A 26,485-nucleotide genomic window follows, 5' to 3' on the forward strand; every position below is an offset into this window, starting at 1 on the left:
GAGACGCAGCTTCAGACGTTGTAAAATGACGTTGCGGTGGGGCCTAGGCTAGGTCCTKATCGATATACACCACTGTAATCTGAAATAGAAATGTCGTTGAACGTCYAAACACACATTCAATTTCAACTGATTGATTGGTAAATTGCTGCAGAGCCGACGCACAATAGTTTTCGTCGTATCAGCAATTTTACAATTTCATTAAAACACACAGTCAACACAATTGGACATTTATGAGACTAATACAACTGCATAAATTGTGTTTTGTCATATTGTGATATTTATCATCTTTAATTTAATAATCTTCCTTGGATTTTCATCTTAAAATGACAATCAAAAAGCATACCTGGRATGTGTAGGCAACAGAGCACAAATATCGTCTTTATTTTTAAATAAGTGAGCTGTCATACCAACTATAATTATTACAGACGACACAATCACAAATAATATCCACATCAGGGGGGAATGTCACTGAGAATTTCAAATAAGTCCCAGTGTTATTTTTTAATTTATGTTTAATTAGTAAAGTCAATCGTCATATTCAAATCACAGTATGGTACAAAAACATATTAGAGATTCACTCTAGAGCCGGGGTAGGAAACCCTGATCCTGTAGTGCTGCATGCGCTTCATGTTTTTGATTAAAACCGACCTGGAAGACCAGGTGTGTTGAAATTAGTCAATCACTGAGCTGATTAATTATCTCAGTGGGTCGYGTATGGTGCAAAATCGTGCAGTACTTGCGACACTCCCTGCTCTAGAGACTGAAAATCTAAGTAAGTAAATACAGTTTCATGAGGAAAGCCAAATGCAATATCTGTGTTGACAAAGTTGGATAGGCGAGCAGTTTCTGMGTCTTATGTGACAACTTTTAATCTATCAGAACTGGCCAAATGACATTAGATTCTACCCACTGGGCACAAACTGGTATGCTTTTTTTCACCYAACTTTTAATCTAAATCCAATGACATGGTTCAATTGTTGTTGATTTCACGTTGAATTCAAGTTTAACTCAATCAGAAGTAAATCAAAACGAGGAACTGAGGTCTGTGCCCAGTGGGCAGTAAACAGACTAAATTAAACATAAGTAGTGTTTGGTGAGCAATAACTAAAACATTTTAGATTTCCTCAGCTCAAGAGAGAAAGGTCTTTGACTTAATTGTATAATTCTAAGGGCTCATGGAGTTGAAGTTGATTGAAGTAAAATAAACATGTTCCATTAGAATGCAACAAACAATGTTGGATTGGAAAACAGAAGAATCGCCTCAATAAGAAACACTGCATTCAGCTGGGTCAGCCATATCATTTTTGCTAGAATTGTTTTGAGAGAATGATTGTCCTTGAAATGCAACAAGCCCCCCCCCCACACACACACACACACAGTCTCAGTATGTGAGTGGAACAGATGGTTGTGTTCACACTCCTATCTCCCTCCTGGATGCACGCCGCTTCATTTGGCAGGTGTTTTTCATACTCCATAGGTCTCCCACTCATCTCTCTAGCTCCTGTTTTATAAAGACTGACTCAACTGATTTGGATGGGCAAGAAATAAACCAGTTATTTCACTGGGAAAGAGCTCCAAAGCCAAAGAAATACAATCTTTGTTTGTTGGGAACTGCAAACTGTTTCCAATGACTCWATGGGGATTCATGAAGGTAGATCTTGAACTTGGCACAAAAATATTTTTTTCAAAACAACCACAGRAAATGCACCAGCACTTAAGATATGATTGCACATCACATGACTCTTGAAACACTCAAATGCAATGTCATGAAAGTTACATTAAACACATGACAAAAAAAAAGATTCCTGCACAATGTATCAATTTTGATTGACAGTATCTTTACTGTCAACCATTATGTCAGGTTCAGACCTACTGGTTGAGTGATTTAACAGGCCTAAACGCATCAAGTACTTAATACAAACACTTTGATTTGAGTAGCATCATATGAAGACAGACTGTACAGTACCACTACTATGGGGATGGCTCATCTCAGCCCTCGGGTGCCTCTCTGAGTTCAACTTCTGTTCTGTAGTCCTCCACCGCTTGTAGACCAGGGCATCGTTGGGCCGGAGGAGAAGAAACATACACACACAGAGTAAAACCAAGACCAGACAGTTTGAGGCTGTCTATTCATAGCTAACTATAGTTTTTAAAGTCATAACACTTMAATTCTCCACATACACCTTATGAATGGGCTTGGTCTATGCTAAAACAATCAAATTAAATATGATTCAGTTCCATGCAATCCCACTATCAACAATACAATCAAGTCTGAAAAAGCACCTAAACACATTCATTCATTAAATTAGTGGAACTGAATTACAATAAATGTACAAAATATTGGTATCAGACAGAGACCCAACAGCAGTGTATGAAACATAGCAGCCCTGCTGACAGAACAACAGGATGGCTGTCATAGCACCTGGCCTGCCGGGTCACACATTCATCACCCATGTTTAATTAAAATCCTTGGCCACAATTGGTGAATCTAATCTGGCAGACCAATCACAAGTCATTAGGGAAATAAGGCTCATTGGCTGGAGCATGGAGCCTGCAATGGCAGAGTTCTGGGTTTGGAGCATGGAGCCTGCAATGGCAGAGTTCTGGGTTTGGAGCACGGAGCCTGCAATGGCAGAGTTCTGGGTTTGGAGCACGGAGCCTGGAATGGCAGAGTTCTGGGTTTGTAGCACGGAGCCTGCAATGGCAGAGTTCTGGGTTTGAAGCACGGAGCCTGCAATGGCAGAGTTCTGGGTTTGATTCATTACCACATTGCCTACAACGCAACAATACAATGCACTGAACCACATATCCTTAAGACAAATTGATTTAACAGGCCTTACACAAACTACTTATTACAAAAAAGTTTACAATACAACCATCTGACCTTGTAACTTATGACAAATCTCTGTACAATACCTGGTGCACAGTGGACTGAGAAACTACTGAACAGTGAACACATTGAGTAGCAGCTCGCATGCCCCGCCCACCTGAGGATCTCTCCTTTTCAGCCATTTATTTGGGTGCAAAATCCACTTGTCACTTAAATCTCGCTGGATTGATTGCTTTCATTTTACTCTTGACTGTTTCACACTCATGCATGTGCACTTTTTTCCCCCTCTAACGTAAACGTTTGTAGTGACACTCCTGCGAGGGGACTGTGGTTCGTATGTTAGTCACATGTGATATCTCAAACAGTGCTGGCCAMATTTTGACAAAACTTCAGTGAATGATGCTTCTTGKCAAAATAAGTGCCTTTGAACGGGGTATGGTAATAYGTGCCAGGCAAACTGGGTTGTGTCAAGAACTGCAACYCTGCTGAGTTTTTCATGCTCAAAAGTTTCCTGTGTATATCAAGAATGGCCAACCACCTACTTCCGGTGACGATCAGCAGCTAACTAAAGCGTCTGTGTAGCTCCAACCCCATTTTAACTCATTATTCAACCCCTAGTAACACATTTGAACTAATTGTCCAAGATATCGGTTACACGGAAAATGACTTCCAAATGCACAAAAGCAGACACTTTTGACGAAAACACAAATGTCGTCTCTACCTGCACCTGCTGCTAGCAAGGAAAATGGCGGAGAATAACAGCCTGATGACCCAGTTCTAAAGGAGATTTGCAAAATGAACAAAAATCTTGAAGAGAAAATTGCCAAAGTGGGCGAAGATGTGGCTGAAATAAAACATACAGTGGGCGCACTGAAAACAAAAGTGGACACTCGACAACCAAGTTAAACGCAGAAGAGAGGATATGATAGAAAAATCCATTTACATTTTGGTCTTTTAGCAGACGCTCTTATCCAGGCAACTTACAGTTAGTGCATTCATATTAATATAGCTAGGTGGGACAACCACATCTCAGTCATATAGTAAGTACATTTTTTCTTCAATAAAGTAGCTGTCGGCAAAGTCGCCGCTAGTAGAAAAAAAGTTAAGTGTGACTGTTAGATAATGGGGGCCTSCCTGGGTGCACCTTTTTGTTTTTGCCCTAGCACTACACAGCTGACTCAAATAACCAACTCATCATCAAGCMTTGATTATTTGAATCAGTTGTGTAGTGCTAGGGCCAAAACCAAAACGTGCACCRAGGCCCGAGTTTGGGAAACCCTGAGTTAATGYATGAAACATGTCAAGGTATGGTAACCCATAACATAGCAACAACATAGCAACAGCAACCTGCTTGCCTTCATCTGAGTCTTGCCCAGCAGAATGAAGATGGGATGTGAGGGTCGGTTGTTGGTGGCTGCCTCTAGACAGGCAATGGCTTTGGCATCATTCCCCWGGAAAGACTGGACTGCAGCCTGCTGGATAGGAAATGACCCCAGAGCTGGTGGTGGGGAAGGGCCAATATAAATATCACAGTCTGTTTGGTCCGTATAAGACAGTTGTTGAGTCCTAAACGGCCCCCTATTCACTATATACTGTAGTGCATTACTTTTGACTWGAGCCCTATGGGCTCTGATCATAAGTAGTGCACTATGTAGGGATTAGGATATCATTTTGGACACACACAGTGAGTTCTGCCATATAGCGTCTGTCTGAGAGATAGCAATGGCTTGTCAGTCAGGGAGCTCATATTGTGCTTCCTTTATGCATAGAATATTTGTACCTTCGTTCATCTTAGCAGTGTATTTGATACAAAATGTGGTCAGGTCAAACTGTTCCATGTCAAACATATACTGTCCTCTGGAACAGAGAGAGCATGTACTCTAAAATAATGGTTGAAGTCACTTCTATAGACTTACAGTAAACTCAAGCCTGGTACAGTATCTTACTTGAGAAATAATATAACATTTATACAACAAAAAGACACCTGTAAGTCAAGGACAATCGTTTTTATGTATGTGACAGAAAGGTCCTTTACCTCATGATATAGAAGTGTTGTGCACCTGGTTTCATGTGAGTGACTTGTAAGATTTTCTCTCTTCAGATCATTGACCTGTTTAGATACAAATAAGATGCAGTACATGAACCACAAATGTAAAATATTTTTATAAATCAAAAAACATGGRGACGTGATCGTGTTTACATTGCGATGGGCTTGGGTCCGGCAGATGTATTTTTTWTTTTTWATTGAACCTTTATTTAACTAGGCAAGCCAGTTAAGAACAAATTCTTATTTACAATGACGGCCTAGAAACAGTGGGTTAACTGCCTTGTTCAGTCGCAGAACGACAGATTTTTACCTTGTCAGCTCGGGGATTCGATCCACCAACCTTTCGTTACTGGCCCAACGCTCTAACCACTAGGCTACCTGTATCCTCTGATGTAGGTGGGGTCCACCCTTAAGGCATTGCTGAACATTTAGATGGCTACATAATTCTGACCCATCTTCAGCAGGGTGGGAAATGAACACAAGCCACTAGCCAAATGCTGGTAGATTTTGGCATTGGCTGGTACATGAATATTTATTTTAGTGTGTGTTTCAGCTCTAGAAGAAACAATCTGAACGCTACAGAGGTGAAAGCGGGACGGGGTACAGCATAGAAGAAAAAATGGGCCTGGAATAAAATTGGAGGGGCTGGTAAAATGTGGGTATCCACCAACCACTGCGGATATTTTCCCACCCTGATCTTCAGCAAGCCAGGTTCACGTGGGCCAGTGCTACAGACATGAGAGAAACAAGAAATCATCATAAAGAGAGAAAAACATTGAACAAAATGTAATTTCTCAATCTCCATCTCCAAGGTATTCTACAACATTCTCATTACCAGTCATTACACTTCGAGCAAGATTCTAGTTCTAAACATTAAACATTCTTATACATCGTGGAACTCTTATTCGCTCCAACACCCTCTCCCTCTCTTCCTGTCTCTCTCCCCTCTCTCTTACTCAAAGCCCCGTTGCTCTTTTCAGAAGAAAGGATCCAGACTCTGTCACAGCGAGAGGCCCAGTGGTATTACCTGTCGAGTTTGATCCTGCTTCAAAGTCGGACATGGCTTGTTGCCACTGCCGTTTCTCAGTGTAGAGCAGGCCCCAGGAAGGCACTCAGGTTCCCATGGCTGTCATTGTTGAGCACTGGTGGCACACAATTAAATAGAACACTGTATCTCTGTAGTGCTCACAGTACTGTATAACATAACACTTCAGTTCAGCACACAAAGGAACATATAATAATAGCCTAAAAAGCTCAGATTGTGGGGGTTAATATCGCTACTACTTTTCAAGTCAGCATATATTTTAATTAAAGATATTTATAGTCTGAAATGGGGGGTGAGCGTTGGGAATTACATACCATTTACATTTGGGTAGGGGGGGACTGAACACCACACTGACCAATGAGTTGGTTGGCTCCATCTCTGTCAGGTCACAGGCTGATTCCTTCAGGTCCTGCAGATCACCATAGAGCTCCTCACTGGTCATTCCGGATTGCCTAAGTAACAAACACCATAGAAACACAGCAGTAGGATATATAGGGTGAGATCACATTGGTGAGGTATGGTTAACTGGTTAAATTGCAATTTGCCATTTTTAGGACTCAAAGCTATATTCCAGATATATCAAAGATATTTGATATTCAAAAATATTCTATTTCACCAGGTTAAAACGGCATGATCAATTTGTCCTTGTAAATGTCATCTAACTGTCAGAGTAGTAAGGCATAATGTAATGTAATGATCAAAGAGCATCTCCAATGTTCCCCATCACGTCTCGACTAAAACACTGAACAGATGGAGATTTCTGCAGTTAAGTCTGCCTGTAACTGTTCCAGTGGACTGACTGTGTCTGGCAGGGAAATAGCCTGTCCATCTGTAAACATCAGAGGCTCAGTACTACACTACCTGGTACTTGGCTCAGTACTACACTACCTGGACTTGGCTCAGTACTACCTACCTGGTACTTGGCTCATAGTACTCACTACCTGGTACTTGCTCAGTACTACACTACCTGGTACTTTGGCTCAGTACTACACTACCTGGTACTTGGCTCAGTACTACACTACCTGTACTTGCTCAGTACTACACTACCTGGTACTTGGCTCAGTACTACACTACCTGTGTACTTGGCTCAGTACTACACTACCTGGTACTTGGCTCAGTACTACACTACCTGGTACTTGGCTCAGTACTACACTACCTGGTACTTGGCTCAGTACTACACTACCTGGTACTTGGCTCAGTACTACACTACCTGTACTTGGCTCAGTACTACACTACCTGGTACTTGGCTCAGTACTACACTACCGGTACTTGGCTCAGTACTACACTACCTGGTACTTGGCTCAGTAATACACTACCTGGTACTTGGCTCAGTATACACTACCTGGTACTTGGCTCAGTACTACACTACCTAGTACTTGGCTCAGTACTACACTACCTGGTACTTGGCTCAGTACTACACTACCTGGAACTTGGCTCAGTACACACTACCTGGTACTTGGCTCCAGTACTACACTACCTGGTACTTGGCTCAGTACTACACTACCTGGTACTTGGCTCAGTACTACACTACTGGTACTTGGCTCAGTAACTACACTACCTGGTACTTGGCTCAGTACTACACTACCTGGTACTTGGCTCAGTACTACACTACCTGGTACTTGGCTCAGTACTACACTACCTGGTACTTGGCTCAGTACTACACTACCTGGTACTTGGCTCAGTACTACACTACCTGGTACTTGGCTCAGTACTACACTACCTGTACTTGGCTCAGTACTACACTACTGGTACTTGGCTCAGTACTACACTACCTGGTACTTGGCTCAGTAATACACTACCTGGTACTTGGCTCAGTACTACACTACCTGGTACTTGGCTCAGTACTACACTACCTGGTACTTGCTCAGTAACTACACTACCTGGTACTTGGCTCAGTACTACACTACCTGGTACTTGGCTCAGTAATACACTACCTGTACTTGGCTCAGTAATACACTACCTGGTACTTGGCTCAGTACTACACTACCTGGTACTTGGCTCAGTACTACACTACCTGGTACTTGGCTCAGTAATCCACTACCTGGTACTTGGCTCAGTACTACACTACCTGGTACTGGTCAGTAATACACTACCTGGTACTTGCTCAGTACTACACTACCTGGTACTTGGCTCAGTATACACTACCTGGTACTTGGCTCAGTACTACACTCCTAGTACTTGGCTCAGTACTACACTACCTGGTACTTGCTCAGTACTACACTACCTGGTACTTGGCTCAGTACTACACTACCTGGTACTTGGTCAGTAACTACACTACTGGAACTGGCTCAGTACTACACTACCTGGAACTTGGCTCAGTACTACACTACCTGGTACTTGGCCTCAGTACTACATACCTGGTACTTGGCTCAGTACTACACTACCTGGAACTTGGCTCAGTACTACACTACCTGGTACTTGGCTCAGTACTACACTACCTGGTACTTGGCTCAGTACTACACTACCTGGAAAGAGTTTGTTTGATGAAGGCATGAAAGCAGCTGAATTTGGGAGGCACTGGGTGCCAGAATATCTTCAGCTCGTTGGAACACAGATGAGAAACACACTTTAGGACAGGGAAGTTGAGGGAACTAATTTAAACCAATTAAATGACTCCTTTAAAACAAGCAAAACAATATATTGAGAGATTCAACACTGTTGAGTAGTTCGTGTTCAGTGAATGTATAATTGTGCCTTACGTTAGAGCAGCATCTTTCAAGCAACCTGCTGAATCTAATGAGTTGCAAATGTGTTTGGTGCCACCTAGTGGATAATTGTTTTGGGGAAAAAGTTGTATTAATTTAGTTGCATTAACATTCTCCTCCCCCGCCTGTCCATGAAGGATCATCCTGGGCTTCTCTACGTAATATCCAGTGATCCTTTGCCAGTCAGCCAGGCTGGCTGAGTCCTAGGGAGGGGTCACACAGTCCTTTACATCAGACTCAGTCACATCCACACAGGGCACGCCTTCATTTACTATACTGCAAAGAGATTAAAGCTATATTTTTTTTACATGTTGTAATGATACTCCTGACATGCAAAGTTTGTATATATGAAGTCAAGTGCAGAAGGTAGTGGGAGAGAAAGTGGAGAGGATGACCAAATCTTTAAAAATATAAATATACACACACACAGTTGAAGTCGGAYGTTTAKATACACCTTAACCAAATACATTTAAACTCAGTTTTTCACAATTCCTGACATTTAATCCTAGTAAAAAAAWTTGTGAAGTGCACTAGTCCCTCCTGCAGCAAAGCACCCCCACAACATGATGCTGCCACCCCCTTGCTTCACGATTGGTATGGTGTCCGGCTTGCAAGCCTCCCCCTTTTTCCTCCAAACATAATGATGGTCAGTATGACCAACAGTTCTATTTTGATTCATCAGACCAGAAGACATTTCTCCAAAAAGTACGATCTTTGTCCCCATGTGCAGTTGCAAACCGTAGTCTGGCTTTTTTATGGCGGTTTTGGAGCAGTGGCTTCTTCCTTGCTGAGCGGCGTTTCAGGTTATGTRGATATAGAACTCGTTTTACTGTGGATATAGATACTTTTGTACCTGTTTCGTCCAGCATCTTCACAAGGTCCTTTGCTGTTGTTCTGGGATTGATTTGCACTTTTCGCACCAAAGTATGTTCATCTCTAGGAGACAGAACGCGCCTCCTTCCTGAGCGGTATGACGGCTGCGTGGTCCAATGGTGTTTATACTTGTGTACTATTGTTTTGTACAGATGAACGTGGTAACTTCAGGCGTTTGGAAATTGCTCCCAAGGATGAACCAGACTTGTGGAGGTCTACAATTTTTTTTTCTGAGGTCTTGGCTGATTTCTTTGGATTTTCCCATGATGTCAAGCAAAGAGGCACTGAGTTTGAAGGTAGGCCTTGAAATACATCCACAGGTACACCTCCAACTGACTCAAATGATGTCAATTAGCCTATCAGAAGCTTCTAAAGTCATGCCATTTTCTGGAATGTTCCAAGCTGTTTAAAGGCACAGTCAACTTAGTGTATGTAAACTTCCGACTTCAACTATAGATATATATATATATATATATATCACTTAAATTTCACATTTAGCTATAACATCCAAGTTTTGGACAGAAAACATCCTATGAAGCAGAGCCTGGGAGAGATTTAATTGTACCTGTGTCTGTCAGGCTGGGTAGCAATGTGTTGTAGTGCTACCCTCTGTTGGTGAAACAGTGGTGGTGCAGTGAGTTGACTGGAGGTGTGACAGACCAGGGAAGTCAGCTCCAGAGGCAGGGCCTGGCTGACTGCGGTTGTACAAAGATGGTGAATGGTATTGTATTAATCTGCACTGTGGGAGAGCAATACAACAGTAATGAGTAAAATGTTGTGATATGTTTACTTAGCCAGTCTGTTCGTGTCATCATCCAACTCCTTGTCACTGGCTTGACAATGATAACAATTGAGTTGGCAATAGCATAAATACATCTAGGACCAAGCTAATGCTTACTTGCCTGTATATCTAAATTGAACATAATTTCTGACATCTGTACCTAGTCTGTAATGACACAGGTCATATAACACACCATTTTATCATGTAAGGTAAAGGGATTATGTAAATGTAGCTTTGAACCAAAACCCCACTGGTTTGTTACATTGAATAATGTCAATGATTCAACAACAATCCACATATTTGAAACCTCTACAATCCATACAGTGGTCTTGTGACTTGTCCCAACAGATGAAACATTCTCTGTTGCGTAAGCAGATGAGCTGGAGGTGTATTTGCTCAGATCATCCCTGCCATAACTTCTCATCACTCTTTGAACTTGCGACTCTATGTGTGGCCGTTTAGTGCTGGGAGGGAAAGGTCTGGCCTCCATCCACCACTTGACTAGGGCTTCTAACCTGACAGACACTGGACAATTTATTGGAGGATAGCATGTTCACTACGGCCTGCCACTCCTGAGATGAATCATCTCTCTGGAACTCTGGGGTAGGTAGGTATGCCTCAGCTCAGTGAGCGGAGCAAAAAACCTGTAAGGTCAACCAGAGTCATTCGCCTTYTTTTCAATGAAATGAGAATTCTATAACTGTGGATTGGAGCCAACCTGAGCGCTGCCTGTCTTTAGACTTGCTGTCGATCTAACTCTAATCCATCTACCATTGGCAGACAGGCAGGCTGGCAGCCTGGCCCCCTTATAAAGCCTCCCATCCATATCCAGCAGAAACCTTTCAGTGAACCAAAGCTCTGAAACCCCTACCTAATTAAATGGCACTTGTTTTGGTAAAAAAAAAAATCATGAATGGGGAAAGGAGGGAGTGGAAAGGGAGTGAGTGGCACAATTCCAACTCTGCGCTTGCAATAGGAGGCAGTAAATCTGGTATCTTTGGGTGAGTAAGCAGTCAGTGATAAGGAAGTGTGTGGGTGCACTAGGCACCAGACAGACTGAGAGCAGTCGTAAGAGAGTGTTAGGCCGGGAGCATAATAATTAATCTCTTTGTCAATGGGTCTCTGAGAATAGGGTGGAGGAGTTTTGATGATAGCCTAGTCACTTRGCTTATAGACTCCCTGGAACTGAGTTTACCTTCGTCCAAGACCATCCCCGCCCCAGCCATTAAAGTCAAGGTTGCAGATGGTTACCATGATAGTGAGTTGAAGAGGTCGTTGGGAAACGACTTCCTACAAAACAAGCAGCAGTCACGGCTACCTATAACTAGCCTATGACAGGGTTACAAGCAACCTGATTTTATTTTTTTACTACAGTTCTGTGTTGGTGGAAGCTAACACAGGCTAGGTCTGTGTTGCATCATTTCATGTTGTATCCCATGTGTTACACACACTTGTAATAGTAGTAGTTTAACCTCAATGATCACACTCAAAATCTGTTTGTAACAACAACTCACAACTCTCATGATCAACCAGACAGACAGGGAATACAAGAGTATTATGGTGCTTTGGGACCCATGTTGCTACAAGTGAAAGGCCTTGATTGGTTTTATTTTGTAAATACACCCTCGTTGGTCTCTGAGAAGGAGCTATGGCATCTCTTCGAGCTGTCATTACATCTGTATAAGTCACCTTTGACAGAAGAAAATACTAAACTGATAGTACAGTTGAAGTGTTGATCAGGGTAGAACACCTACTGAACTAAAAACAATGACAACCAAATAAATCCAAGTAGTACCTTCTGTGGGAGAGCAGAGGCCAAAGAGCAGTTGTTGTCGGTCTGTCACTCAGACAGTGAGTCGGCCATCTTGTAGACCCCTGATTCTCTCAGTGAGTCGGCCATCTTGTAGACCTCTGATTCTCTCAGTGAGTCGGCCATCTTGTAGACCCCTGATTCTCTCAGTGAGTCGGCCATCTTGTAGACCCCTGATTCTCTCAGACAGTGAGCCGGCCATCTTGTAGACCCGATGTGACTTTAGGGAACTCAACAGGTCTTGGAGGGGTTGGTGTCTCCCTCTTAASCCACAACATCCTCTGTGGAKCCGGGGACATCTGAGGAGTACTCTGGAAAATCAGCATAAGATGTCTGTTAACTATCATACAAACATTATACAACCTTAATAACAGAAAGCTCAACACTTAAAATGTTCTCAAATGCTCTGAGAGGCTATTTTTCAATGTCACAAGCCAAGGCAAGTCAAATGCGATAAATCTAAATACACTGCCTGTAGTCTCTCCATGACCTGTTTGTACAGGGCTAATATTATCTTCTATKTCCTGTTCTGAATCCTCCGATTTTGATTGCGCTGTTTTCGCTTCCTTTAAAAAATTATTGAAAACAAAAACTGATCATTAAATAATAAAGTGCAATTGTTATGAGCATTTTAGACCTTTTTWAAATAACTAATACAATTATTATTATTATGTAACTATCACTGGGCTTATTTAATATCTCTACCAAAAGTATAAAGGTCACCTTTAGTTTTTGTGACAATTCAGCATATTCTCAATTGTTAACCTATTGTTATCCTATTGTCACCTAATTGTCTGCATTGTAGCTGTCCCCCACATAGAAATGGAATGAATTCATTCTATGGTCCCCCAGCACTCTCCCCTTCAGCCCCTTGATCATCTGGTCTGAGGCGGACGACATATCACTGCCTTCTCTCTGTAGGGAAGCAATAATCTCATCCACCATCCTCTCTCMGCCTCTGCCAAGCCCCATAGCCGTGGCCACTGACTCCTCTGGGTCTTCTGCTGGGAGTCTGTGTCCTCCTGGCTCTCTTCCTCAGCCCCTATGATCCCCCGGGCCTCATGAAGCTGCTCTGTTGTGAACTTGACAGTACAGATGCTGTTGTCAGTGGAAGTCCTTGGTGTAGGTGTAGACCTATCTTTCGGTTTCCTAATTTTCTTTTTTTTGATCTTCCGCAGAGGAGCTCCCGTGGGATTGGTCGGAACCCGAGTCCTCACTGTTCCTTCTCTCATCCGTGCTGTCCAAGCTCAGAGCCTGACATCTGCTGAGGAAGTTTGATCTCCGGACGCGCCTCTCAGCCGCATCCTTCTCCAAGATAGACACCTGCTCTGACTCCTTCTTGCTCTTGTATATACACATCCTGGTCCCTGTTGCTGGCCTCTGGTCCTGGGCTTTTAAGGAGACTGTGGCCTCATGGACATGGACACCACTTTGGTAGTGCCTGCTAGCTGAGGTATMGCCGGCTTCGAGGCAGGTTTGTGCTCTGGAGGACACAGTACCAAATGAACTGAATCAATAGCATTGCTGACATCTCTCTCTCTCCACTGATTCCTTACATATGTGTTATCCCTTGACTCTTGCTCACCTCTGACTTCCTTTAAGGGATGTCTGGTAGTAGTGRGCTCTGTGGTAAGGTTGCAGGTGGGGATTGTAGCAGATCTGCATGGAACTCCAACGGGCTGTCTGACCCTGCAGACATTGTTGAGGTCTTGTTTTGGGGTGCGTCCGACGTCCCTCTAGCCTCTTCCATCAGTCCTCATGACTCCAGTGTGTGGGGAGAGTCTGCTGGCTGGGCTATTGTGCTGTCGTTGCGTGGGAGTTGAAAAACAGCTGATTCATTTTTAGGAAGTCACACTGGGACTCTTCCTTCAGCTTCAGCTCCTCTGTGGCTCCGATCTTCTTATTTCTCAGTATGTTGCCCTGTGTCTATCAACATGACCAAGTGTTGGAAAGTGAAACATGTAAAAAAAAAAAAAAGTACAGTACTGAAGATGAAATATTTTTCAATGGGTGATAATGAAACATCAATTAAAATGAGTTAAAAAAACAGCAATAATAAAATAATTGGTAAATCTGTCACTAATTATGCTTCTTCTCTATGGGATTACTCAATAATTGATGATCAAGCTGTTGATGTTAAGATTGTTGTTACTGTGCTACAAAGTAGGAGCACTGTCAGCCTAACCAACAACAGCTTCATAGTGTATATTTAGTTGGTAATGAAGTTTGAAAGATGTCAAATGCCCAGTTAGCTATAATGTTGCCAGTGAACCACTTTAAAAAGGTWGGAAGCATACGTTTTTACTGACCAAAGTAACAACACAGTGTGGTCAAATACTTTAACTTAGTTGTAGTCACGATCTGGTTAACTATAATTACAAACAGTTATGTTTTAGCGTTTTTACATATTTATTAACTTATTTCCGTATGTCTTCGGGACTACCCACAATGCACTATTTCTCAAAGTCATATGGAGAACCGGTGTTAACTAGCTAGTTCCAGCTGGCTAACATTAACTACTAGCCATGCTAGCATGTAATTACTTTCCAAACCAAGTGTTGGTGCTGGTGAGCAACTATGTAGAAACCAAATATGTAGAAACCATATAAATGAATGTGAACTGCAACACCTCTTCTGCTGTGTGTTTGGTAGTRGAGCGAGCATTGTAGTAGTTTTACGTTGTTTGTAGCTCGTGCAGAAATACCCACAAGGAAAGGGTTACGACTCATTTGTGTCCCAAAAATGAGATGCAAGCTTTGAAGTGGTAGCGGTGTGTCCGGTCGAAGCGAGTGGATTGGAGTATAGGAATCGTGCGCATGTCTACTGTATGCACTGCTCATTTCACCCCAGAGGACTTTGATGACTTAGTATAACCAGTGGAAGGCAGAATTAGACTGACTGAAACCGAGCTTGAATGTGAAGCCTTCAACCTCTATTTCCTACCGACCTACCGGTACAGTACATCACGAGTGTCAGCAGTGATGGAGATAAACTGAGTAAGTTCAATGTGGATTTACCTCACTATATCGCTATTAGATTAGCTACATAGCTGACTCTCCCTTGCCTAGGCCGGTGAAACGGCCTCTCCCTCTGAAGGCRTCTCCTTGGTTCTTCTTTGACTTTGGTAGCTAACTCAGCCGTCAATCAGTAAGTTTCCGCTCCCTCTACTTTATCTGCAGGCTTTTTTTTGTTGTGTTCTGTGGGTTCCTGCCTGTGCTAGACTAGTTGTTCTCTGGCTTACTACTTAGCTATGTCGACAATGGTGGTTGGCTAGCTAGGCTAGTTTGCAGGCTAGCTACAAGGCTAAAATAACCAACTTTAGCTGGCTGGCTTGCTTGCTGGCTAAGGTAATTGCATTTACCGGTAACATTGTTTGATGACTGATTAGATGGCGTTATGTATACCAAAACGTTGGTTTACTTTAATGTAGCTGTAAGCTAGGTGTTGATAGCAACTAGCTGACTCGCGCAGTGATGGTAGGGTAGTTGGCTAGCAACCTTGCAAGCTGATTTGTAACAATACATTCATAAAGTATTTGCTTGTAAATTGGCYGAAAATTCTATTGAAACCAGTAGTCATGAGTGCAAACGATTTGGTTTAATTTAAAGTTATACATTTGAAGTTCATTCTGTTGGGGTTTATACTARAGGGAATATGCTGGCATGCCTGGTCCTCCATATTATGTCACACCTTGCAAAAACATTTCAGTAGAACTTCAGTTCAGCATTCTTCAYAATTCTGATCAGTTTTAGTAATAACTTGAACAATTAGGTGTAACTTTGKATTGGGATATTCTAATGCAAATCCATATGTTACATGTGGTTACGTTTATGCTACCTATCCTTTAAGCTTCTAGAATAAATTAGCTAGTTGCTATCTAGCTTTAACACATTAGAAAATTCCAACAGTTAACGTTACCTTTTTCTAAAATAGTGAAGTGATAAGTCACAGCTCTTTGCTGACATTGACGGTACTTTGACGTAACTTTTGACACAAATAACGTACATTTTAAAAATATCTGAACATCCACCAGCGTGTTCTCATAAACACGTTGGCAAAATAGAGAGCCAATTAAAAGTTGACTATCTTTTTGTAATATTTCTTCCTGGTGGCTGGGAGGATCTCCTAGCAACCACCAGACAACTGGGCAGGACAAAACAGACTCCACGTGGGTGCAGAACCGGGACGAGCTTCYAGAACGGAACTAAATAGAAAGAGTTAGCCTACATGACTATAATAATGCTCCATGCAAAGCACAGGTTGCTCTCAYCAACAGAAGTAGAATTTCAATTTTGCCATATTGTTTTTATTCTGTACTGAAGGCCTTCAGGAAATATTAACCTGTATTGTCATAAAATTCTGTATTAATTAGTAGCCTTTACTAGCCTATTCAACTGTGGAATATAATTCCTTCCTCATGTGGTGATGATGGTAGCAATTGGCGTTTCTTTGGGGCAATTTATAGTCTTTAAAAAAATGTTTTTGCTGTGCCATAATAAACAGCAAGATGATCATAATAACTAGTGTCATAGAATGAAGCAATCGATGAGTCTAATTAGGCCCTATCTGTAAAACAACCATGTTAATCTGTAGGCCTTTGATGGCCTGGCTATATCTCCCGTGACAGAATTCAAATCCAGCAGTAAGCATTATGGGAGGTTTTTAATCCGGCCTGAACTAATCGATTTTCTCTCCCTAACGGTATTAGTGATCACCCTGAGATAATCCAATGTAAGGGGATAAGTATCGCTGTTATTCGCCCATTAACGGGTTTAGAACCGAAGGACCTGGCTGTAACCCCTTGTACCGTACAGCAGAGCAGAGGGCTATGAAGGTCTTTTCACGCATATACAGTGGGGAGAACAAGTATTTGAAACACTGCCGATTTTGCAGYTTTTKCTACTTACAAAGCATGTAGAGATCTGTAATTTTTATCATAMGTACACTTCGAATGTGAGAGACGGAATCTAAAACAAAAATCCAGAAAATCACATTGTATGATTTTTAAGTAACTAATTTGCATTTTATTGCATGACATAAGTATTTGATCACCTACCAACCAGTAAGAGTTCCGGCTCTCACAGACCTGTTAGTTTTTCTTTAAGAAGCCCTCCTGTTCTCCACTCATTACCTGTATTAACTGCACCTGTTTGAACTCGTTACCTGTATAACTTTTATCCCTGATGTCCTTACACAGCTCTCTGGTCTTGGCCATTGTGGAGAGGTTGGAGTCTGTTTGATTGAGTGTGTGGACAGGTGTCTTTTATACAGGTAACGAGTTCAAACAGGTGCAGTTAATACAGGTAATGAGTGGAGAACAGGAGGGCTTCTTAAAGAAAAACTAACAGGTCTGTGAGAGCCGGAACTCTTACTGGTTGGTAGGTGATCAAATACTTATGACATGCAATAAAATGCAAATTAATTACTTAAAAATCATACAATGTGATTTTCTGGATTTTTGTTTTAGATTCCGTCTCTCACAGTTGAAGTGTACCTATGATAAACATTACAGACCTCTACATGCTTTGTAAGTAGGAAAACCTGCTAAATCGGCAGTGTATCAAATACTTGTTCTCCCCACTGTATATGGATGTTGACAAGTTCCCTCTTCTCTCCATTGCCCAGCGACAATAACATTAATTTTAACATAGGCCCARGTGGGCTAAAATTAAATACTATATGGGCATAGATGAAAAATGAATGAAATTAATATAAATAAATATGCATCGCATCATATGGCAAAAKACTAAACTAAACCTGACAGAAGAATGCATATCAGTGAATTATTTGTATCGGAATATCCAATATCCTCAGTGCTCACGCCTTCTCATTTCTCGCAGAATTTAACAATTGGATTCCTATAGCCCACTGTCTGTGAGCCAGAGCAAATATTGTCATGACATTGTAGGGTGCGGGCGCCCATGTGTACATAATGGACATTTTGAAATTAGTCATAAACAGTGACGTTTTTGTTGTGTTTTTATTGCATWAAAATTTCCTTTATGATGTATCATAATACAGGTCTAAAAGACTAGGTTTGTAATGCTAGTTTCCAGTCTATTTGGTATATGCCTGCCGTTCTCCATGACGTATGAAATGTATTGTGGCTATTTGTGGAACATTTCAAGTGCGTAATTGTCAACAAGGAATGCCATGCTCGGCTTTCTTTCAAATCCTGCTTTCGAGCCGATCGAATGTTTACACACCTTATGAGGGTGAAAATAACTTTTTTGACTGGGCTGTTTGTCTCTGTAAAGACGCAGAAGAATTGTGGGCAGGGGGATGTGTGACTACAGTGAGGGAAAATGAGCCAGGAAAATGAACACAAAAAAGTGGGTGTGTTATACCGTCTTCGTAATAGGGGAAGATCTACACTCAGTTCACACCGCATTCAACATCTCTTCACTTCTTTACTCTAGCCCTCCTGCAACATCCAGCCAATTACAGCACACCATTTCCTAGGATACATTTCCCCAAAACTTCAGTCTGAGGAACTGCATGTTTACGATTTGTGGATTTCTACCATAATGTTGGGAACAGTGAAAATGGAAGGTCACGAAACACCAGATTGGAGCAGCTATTACAATGACGCACAAGAGGTATGTGTCTAAGTTTTCGATTTAGGTTATAGAATAAAGTGTTAACTGATTCCCTATAGAATACAAGTGTTAACTGATTCCCAATTTTTRCGTTTTTGCAATGAATGTTTCCTGCATTGAGTTAGTTTCCCTCAAATTGTTCAATTAAAGTCACTGTGTTGTTGTTTATGGAGTATTGGGCTGTTCTAGGTATAGATGTCACTAAATGCAACCTGATGTATATAAAGAACGAGTGCATGTTAGTCAGAGGGCCAAATGCTGACTTGAGATATTTGCAATAAGTAAAAARCCATTACATCAGTTGGTTATGCACTCCGATAATAAGTTAGGATTTGGAACTGAATATTTACCAGACATCATGGCATATGTTTTTCAAATCATGCTATTCGGAAAAAAAAGTTGCAGTCAGTGCATTGAATGTTAGAACTCCATTTTAATTAGTTTGTTTGACACCAATAATAAAACAGCGTAATACACTTTGCTTGACCTCATTTTGTTTGTGCATAATAAGCTTACATAACATGTCAATTGAAATGTCTAATTTWTTTTATTTTATATAATTGCTTGATATGGCCTAATACAGTGGAACAATATCGAGTTCGAGATTCATAATATGATGGACTGTTTTCATGCTGTTTAGAGGTTCTCAAAAGGAATCCCATGTTTTCTTGTCAAATCGAATTATTAAATAAGTTTCGTTTCGAAATATTTTGTGTTAACCATTATTAATTATGATTGGATGTACATTAAACAGTCAATTTCAACAGAATATATATATATTTTTTAACTCAAGCACTTTGAGTGTGGGGAAGACTAAAGCATGCATTGTTGTGATCACATTTTATCTCATGTTATTCCAGGTATATTCACCCATGGCAAACAGCGGCATGAATGCAGGACTGGGTTCCATGAACAGTATGAACAGTTACATGAGTATGTCTACCAGTGGAAATATGACCTCCGGTTCTTTCAACATGTCCTACGCGAACCCSGGCCTGGGAGCCGGAATAAGCCCCGGTACAATGGCAGGGATGCCTCCGAGCACGTCCATGAATGGAATGTGCGGCGGGGTATCGTCAATGGGCACTGCCCTTAGCCCCTCGAACATGGGCGCAATGTCGGCTCAGCAGGCTTCCATGAACGCTCTGAATCCATACGCCAGCATGAGCCCTACAATGAGCCAAATGTCCTATAATCAGTCCAACCTGAACCGAGCAAGGGACAACAAGTCGTTCAGGAGAAGCTACCCGCACGCAAAGCCTCCGTATTCATACATATCCCTGATAACCATGGCCATTCAGCAAGCACCAAGCAAGATGCTCACGCTTAGCGAAATCTACCAATGGATAATGGACCTATTTCCATACTACAGACAGAACCAACAGAGGTGGCAGAACTCTATTCGCCATTCCTTGTCTTTTAATGATTGCTTCATCAAAGTGTCTAGGTCACCGGATAAGCCAGGCAAAGGCTCATACTGGGCCCTGCACCCAGATTCTGGAAATATGTTCGAGAACGGTTGTTATCTCCGCAGACAAAAGCGCTTTAAATGCGAAAATAGAAAGCTATCTTCAAGTAAAGGAGACGGAAGGAAAGACCAGTCTGGTTCTGGGTCACCTTCGAGCGACAACAGCAAGACTGGACATGTGGACCCCAACTCCCTCTCCACCTGCAACCAGTCCTCCAGCCCTCACATCATGGACCACAGGAGCAGTAGCAGKGCCTCTGAACTAAAGAGCAGCGGGCCACCTCTCCACCCTGTGGCCAGCTCCGTCACTTCCCTGTCCTCTCTCCCTTTACCTCCGCACTCGATGGCGCACGAGTCCCAGCTGCACCTAAAAGGGGATCCCCATTACTCATTCAACCACCCCTTTTCAATAAATAATTTAATGTCATCCTCAGAGCAACAGCACAAACTGGACTTGAAAGCCTACGAGCAAGCTTTACAATACTCCTCCTACGGCTCAGGTATGTCCTCCAGTCTACCCCTCGGCAGCGCGTCCATGGTAGGCAGAGCCATGGACCCATCCGCAATAGAGGCYTCATACTATCAAGGTGTGTATTCCAGACCGGTCCTCAACACTTCTTAGTATCTTCTCATTTTTATAGTGCTCGACAAAAGGACAACAGAAAACATTTATCTTATTTTTGCATGCACCTGGTGCATAAGAACTGTTACTTCAATGTATAAGAATATGTATGAGTAAAATACAACAGTCCTGTAAAGTGTTTCCAATTGAATGATTGTATATCCAGCTGTAAATCATTGCTAGTGTATTTAAAACAATTTCGAGCTTGTAAAATAATGTTGTATTCCCAAAACTTGTAGTCCCCACAATTAATATGTCCATGTGTTACAATTTGCATGAATGAAGGTCAGTCAATAAGGTCTCGTGGAACGCGTGACGCAGGTGAAGCGCAAAACACCTGTCTGTTACAGATACAGCCTACTTTTTTGAATGGATGTTGTCATTTTACGCATTGCTTTGGTTTCATTTGCTAAATATCTGACAAACATATTTTCTACGCAATCTTGTAATACAATCTTAAATTCCAAGTGGAAATGAATTATAAATAAAATGTTATTCTTTATAGGCTACAGCAAAATTCCAGTCTTTTTTGTGGTATTTTTCAAACCAGAAAATGGGTGATTATGTGCAGCTTAATGTCAGCGTTTTGTCTTTCTCTGTTTTTTGGATGTCTCTGCATGTGCTTAACTTATTTCTTGTTAATTMCCAAATAAAACAAATACGATTTATTCACTGATTGTTGTAATTTATTATCTTAATTTGAAGAAGCTGTGTATGACGCGTAAAATGTAGCCTACCATTCAATTACGCAACTGTTCCAACTTTATGCATATCCAAATAATTTAGGAACATTATTACGTTTTTTTAGGTTAAATTATGCCTTAATACATTCCCTTTACAATTGTAATGTTTTTAATTATAGGGCCTAGATCTTCAGTCAGTGGCATATAGCCAGCTTTATTGTTCAATCTTGTTAACTAATGCGTCAAATCTTATATCATGAATGTAACTCCATATGAAATGCGGGTTATAACCATTGATCAAAACATCTAAAGTGCATAATATCCCCGTAAAGTTAAAAACGTTAACTGTACCCTATTGATGGTCGCGCTTCGGTTGACGCACCGCAGGTTGTTGATCAATGAGCAAGGCTAAAGCCAACTCTAACAGAAATACAGCCACAGAGCTTTACCTCATAAAGGATTCGGGCGTGTTGTAGATGGATTTTTAACAATCTCACGGAAAGGCCAAAGCATCTTTTTGTGAACCGTAACCCTACATGATGCGGCTCATGAACCTGAACAGATTTTACTTTGATCATGGTATTTTGTAGACACACATTTTGGCTGAGTAACCGTGAAACGTGTTTAATTATCATGTAATTGCCCTCCGATGCGCAAATAACATAGATAATTGAATTGAGCGTCGTGAAAACATCGAGGAGTTATATGGACTAGGCTTGTGCTCTGTGCTTTTACCAGATTATATTTCCAGTCGGACATATTCAAGTTTAGGCCTACTTATTTTAATATAAATATTAAAACATTTTAAGAAGCCATGTTTATTTAGACAATACATCTAAAACAAGTGTATTTGGAACTACTGAAACGCGTGTCTGCGCATGAGTTGCTCATGCTCGAGTCGTTACATTTACTCCAGATGAACTCACATTCATATTAACAATATTAAGTCTAAAAACCAAAATTTTTACAATACATTTTATTATTGTATTGTTCTTTAATATTTAAATGTTATTATATTCAAATCAATTGGACGATAATATCCTAAATGGTGACTAATAAAAATGGTATAGTTCTACAACGATTGGATATTTCTCCTGAATAATTTAGGCCTAGGTTAATATTGTATTTTTGTTATTTTCACCTCAAGATACATGATTTCGTCAATAAAATGATTGTGATATATGCAATTACAGTAATTTCTCCATAATGACAGTGATCATTTAATCAACTACGAGCATATCAAAGAGGGTATGGACCACAAATTCAATGAATTTACTGGAGAAACAATCCTAGCTCCAGATATGATCTCAATTATTTGTGTTCATAATCAGATCAATATTTAATTGGAAGACGTTTGGATCAAGGTCCCCACCGGCATTACTTGATGGGACAGTTACAACCTTGTTCAGGCCTACTGCATTTAAAGGTGTATCATTTGAGGCAGTAGGCCTATCTTATTCAACAATCATATGGTACTGGTCAGTATTAGGGGCTGAATACAAATATCAACCCCAGCAGATAAGCCCAAAATGCACCAAGTAATTCATTTATTTCTCCTCCTCTGTTAATTAAACCTCTATTACAAAGTGTTCTTTGCAGATTACAATAACATAAACCCCAGTTTGTGGCAAAAATGACTACTCGTTTCCATAAGCAATCTTTGAACTTTGGACAGATCTTGTTCATTAGTTTACCCAGCTGTTGGAGAAAAAGCTTTGCAGTGTGTGATTCAGTATGGAAACGTGAAGAACAAATACAGAGCAAACTTTTGATTGATATTTGCTTATTAGATTTTAATCGTTATATATAATGCTTTATATTGATGATTGAGTCATAACTCAACGGGCAAATAGAGATATTCAATTTATATATTTGCCTGTGAAAGAGGCAATGAAATGCTTTTTTGAAAGCTATGATACAACATGTATAATTTACAGTTCGAGCACATCACGTTGAGACCCATACATTAGTGTTCGCTTTAGTAGGATATTTGATAAAGCTAACCCAAGACATATGTTGTTGGCATAGCAACATCTTTATGCCCACAAGATAGCAAGGTGAATTAATCACTTTTGTGGGTCAATTTAGTAGACCTAATTATTAACGCAGATAAGGTTTATTATCCGAATTATAGCATACAAATAGATCGTTACAATATGGCAACACGTTTATCTATTATTACTATCATCATTATCATTATTAGGCCCCTAATAATAATATTACTATTATTAATAGTTTTAAATTGCCCTGGGCGTATGCTATGTTTCTCCCATGCAGCACATTGGAAACTTTTAATGAAGTAATTAAATCTTAAGTACAGTGTGACATATGTTATCAGCAGGCAGTGTCCAGCATAAAGATTTAAACCAGCACCTTGTTTTCCAATTTACGTGGTATTTCTCGTTACCGCATCAAAAATCCTGGAGCTTTTTTCAGCCTTATGGACAAAAATGTAGACAACAATGCGCAGACCCCTTTACTTCAAAAGCGACCATCAGCGAGCCTACCCATAGATCTTTCTTCTCAGTCTTTTCATTCTGAGTTTAGAAAGCCACTACAGGGCCAAAGCGCTTCTAATACCTTTTGATGGGGATTGAATTAATTATCTCCAATAACACAATTGTGCTTGGCCAACGAAAAGAGCAAAGCAATACCCCTTCAGATTCACAGACGAAAGAAAAGAACCTTTCAAAGGGCCGAGGGGGAAGAGGGAGAGAGCTCTACCCGAAATCAGCTTTAGAAGCAGCTGGTTTTCCATTAAAAATTATACGGAAGAAGTTTATTAGGGCTTTGTGTCCTCCTAATATGGACCGACTATGTCAGGTTGGTGGTCCCTCGGCCTGCCTCCCTGCCACCATGATGTTTTGTGTCTTCATTCATCCATTGGAGGCCACAATAAGGGACAACCCAATTGGGTTGTTTTGTTGGTTGCTGTTTTTGCAGGGTGACGGAAAAAGTTTTAACAAACAAATGCATTAGCCTACCAGGTTTTGCAGAGGACGAAGACAAATGGAAATGATTCAAAATGTATGCCTATACCAGATTTCAAAATATTAAATACTATGATACCAGTCTGTTAAATAAATATAATGTGGCCCCATAAACAAACAGTATTTGCTATATAACTGAAAACAAAGACTAAATGTTAAACCATTTGGCAATGTAATAGGGAACGCCCAAATAATCTATAGTCAAACAAGTGAAACACGCAAAGTCTAACCCGATCGAAAGGACAGCTAGGCACATAACGCAACACTGTAAACAACGATAGCCAGGATAGCCCACTTTTAATCATTGTGCAATTACCACATTTTACCCCAAATTGCATGCTTTAGACATAGTCCTAGGCTTTATAAAATGTGCTTAATTAACATTTGTATTGTCAATGAGCCTCAAGTTCCATACAGTGTTAGTAGAAAAGAGTGTCCACAACAAATACATGGATGGAATGCGTTAAAGTGAAAGGAAATACTGGAAATATTTGGTGTCGTTATAGCAACAGGATCAGTCACGCTTTTCTCTGAAGGCCATTCACCACTGGGCTGTCAGAACACGTTTTTAATTAAAGCGTATAAAAAGTTTTTGTAGTCATGTCATCGTGTGATTGGGGTAATCGGGAATGGGGATCCCCTTTCTTTTTGATGCGCCCGTGCGCAATCCTTTTCCACCAAGACCAAGAGAGAAAAATTACCAAAAGGAATCAAGCATCACACACTCCGAAATAACATAACAAAATAAATAAAAACTGCTTCTATAAGTCTAGTCAAGATAGATTGGGAACTGAACCATAATACAAATGTAGGGATCGAATCCCCGAGCTGACAAGGTCAAATATCTGTCGTTCTGCCCCTGAACAAGGCAGTTAACCCACTGTTCTTAGGCCATCATTGTAAAATAATATTTTTTTCTTAACTGACTTGCCTAGTTAAATAAAGTTGAAATATATATAAAAAATGTAGGCCATAGAGGCTACACGAGGCATTTTATTTCTGCGAGTGTATGATCAGAATGATGCGTTGCCGACTTGGGGATAACCAGCAATATCAAACGTTATCAGATTTCAACAAAGTGAAAGATTTAGCCTCCGTATTTACAACAAGGCTGATTATCTGACGGATAAACATACATTGGGAGGATCTTGTGGGATTAAGAGTGGGGACACCCAAGTTGTGCGATCTCCACGGTTACCAGAGGAGAAATCGAGAAGCTTGTCATAGTGTCGCTCGAGCATTATCTGAGCGGAGGGTTACAACACAGCAGCGCTCGCGTCCAAATAGACAGGCCCTCCCCTACCCCTACCCCTCCTGTCTTTGGATRGCAACTTGAGGGCAACGGTGCATCCAACCATCGAGTACATAATCGATCATATATGGGTACACACGTCTCACCACTGCCCTAGCTGTTCTATCGGTGGACACCGGGAGGAAAGTAGAGCTCATGCGGGTCAACCCATCAATAAGAGAAAAAGGAAACGTACACGATGTGGATGTAATTGCTTGGTGTGTAGTCTGTAGTACAGGTCGCCGGATCTCTTTTGCCCTCTTATGTTGATAAACTATCAGTATACAGAGAGCAAGAGAGCGAGAGAGATTTTTGGTGCAGGAAAATAAATACATGAGCAATACATCCATGGAAAGTGTCTCTGCTCTCTCGTTGCACCTCTCTCTGAACCACAACATATATTTATTTATAAGTCAATAATGTCTTTGCCAAAATCTGGCCAATTAGGATATTATGACAATAGCCAACATAATAGTGCCAAGGGATTAAATACCAATGTATTACAATTAAGACATTATATGATTGAAATCTATAAAGCTAGAAGTTCAAGTTCCATGAAATGGATATGCATGGARTATTGGAGTTACCTAAATATATCCCTCTCTCTATACTTTGACCTACTTTGAATACTTCTAACAAGTGAATATTGCTTCATGAAACCATTTAGTCAATAACAGAGAACAAATAAAAAAGTTGTGTAATTTAGAGAAATGTGTCATATTGATTTAACAAAGTTAATAT

General features: G+C 40.9%; 1 protein-coding gene across 1 annotated transcript; it reads left to right on the forward strand.

Moving 5' to 3' along the window:
• Window positions 1-18,488: 18,488 nt before the first annotated feature.
• On the forward strand, window positions 18,489-20,865 carry LOC111963465 (hepatocyte nuclear factor 3-alpha). The gene is made up of 2 exons (XM_023986921.2): window positions 18,489-18,690; window positions 19,551-20,865. The coding sequence occupies exons 1-2, from the start codon at window positions 18,619-18,621 to the stop codon at window positions 20,778-20,780; spliced, it is 1,302 nt and encodes a 433-aa protein (XP_023842689.1). The 5' UTR covers window positions 18,489-18,618; the 3' UTR covers window positions 20,781-20,865.
• Window positions 20,866-26,485: the final 5,620 nt, after the last annotated feature.

Source organism: Salvelinus sp. IW2-2015, linkage group LG4q.2, assembly GCF_002910315.2.
Source record: "Salvelinus sp. IW2-2015 linkage group LG4q.2, ASM291031v2, whole genome shotgun sequence".
Classification (NCBI taxonomy): Eukaryota; Metazoa; Chordata; class Actinopteri; order Salmoniformes; family Salmonidae; genus Salvelinus; species Salvelinus sp. IW2-2015.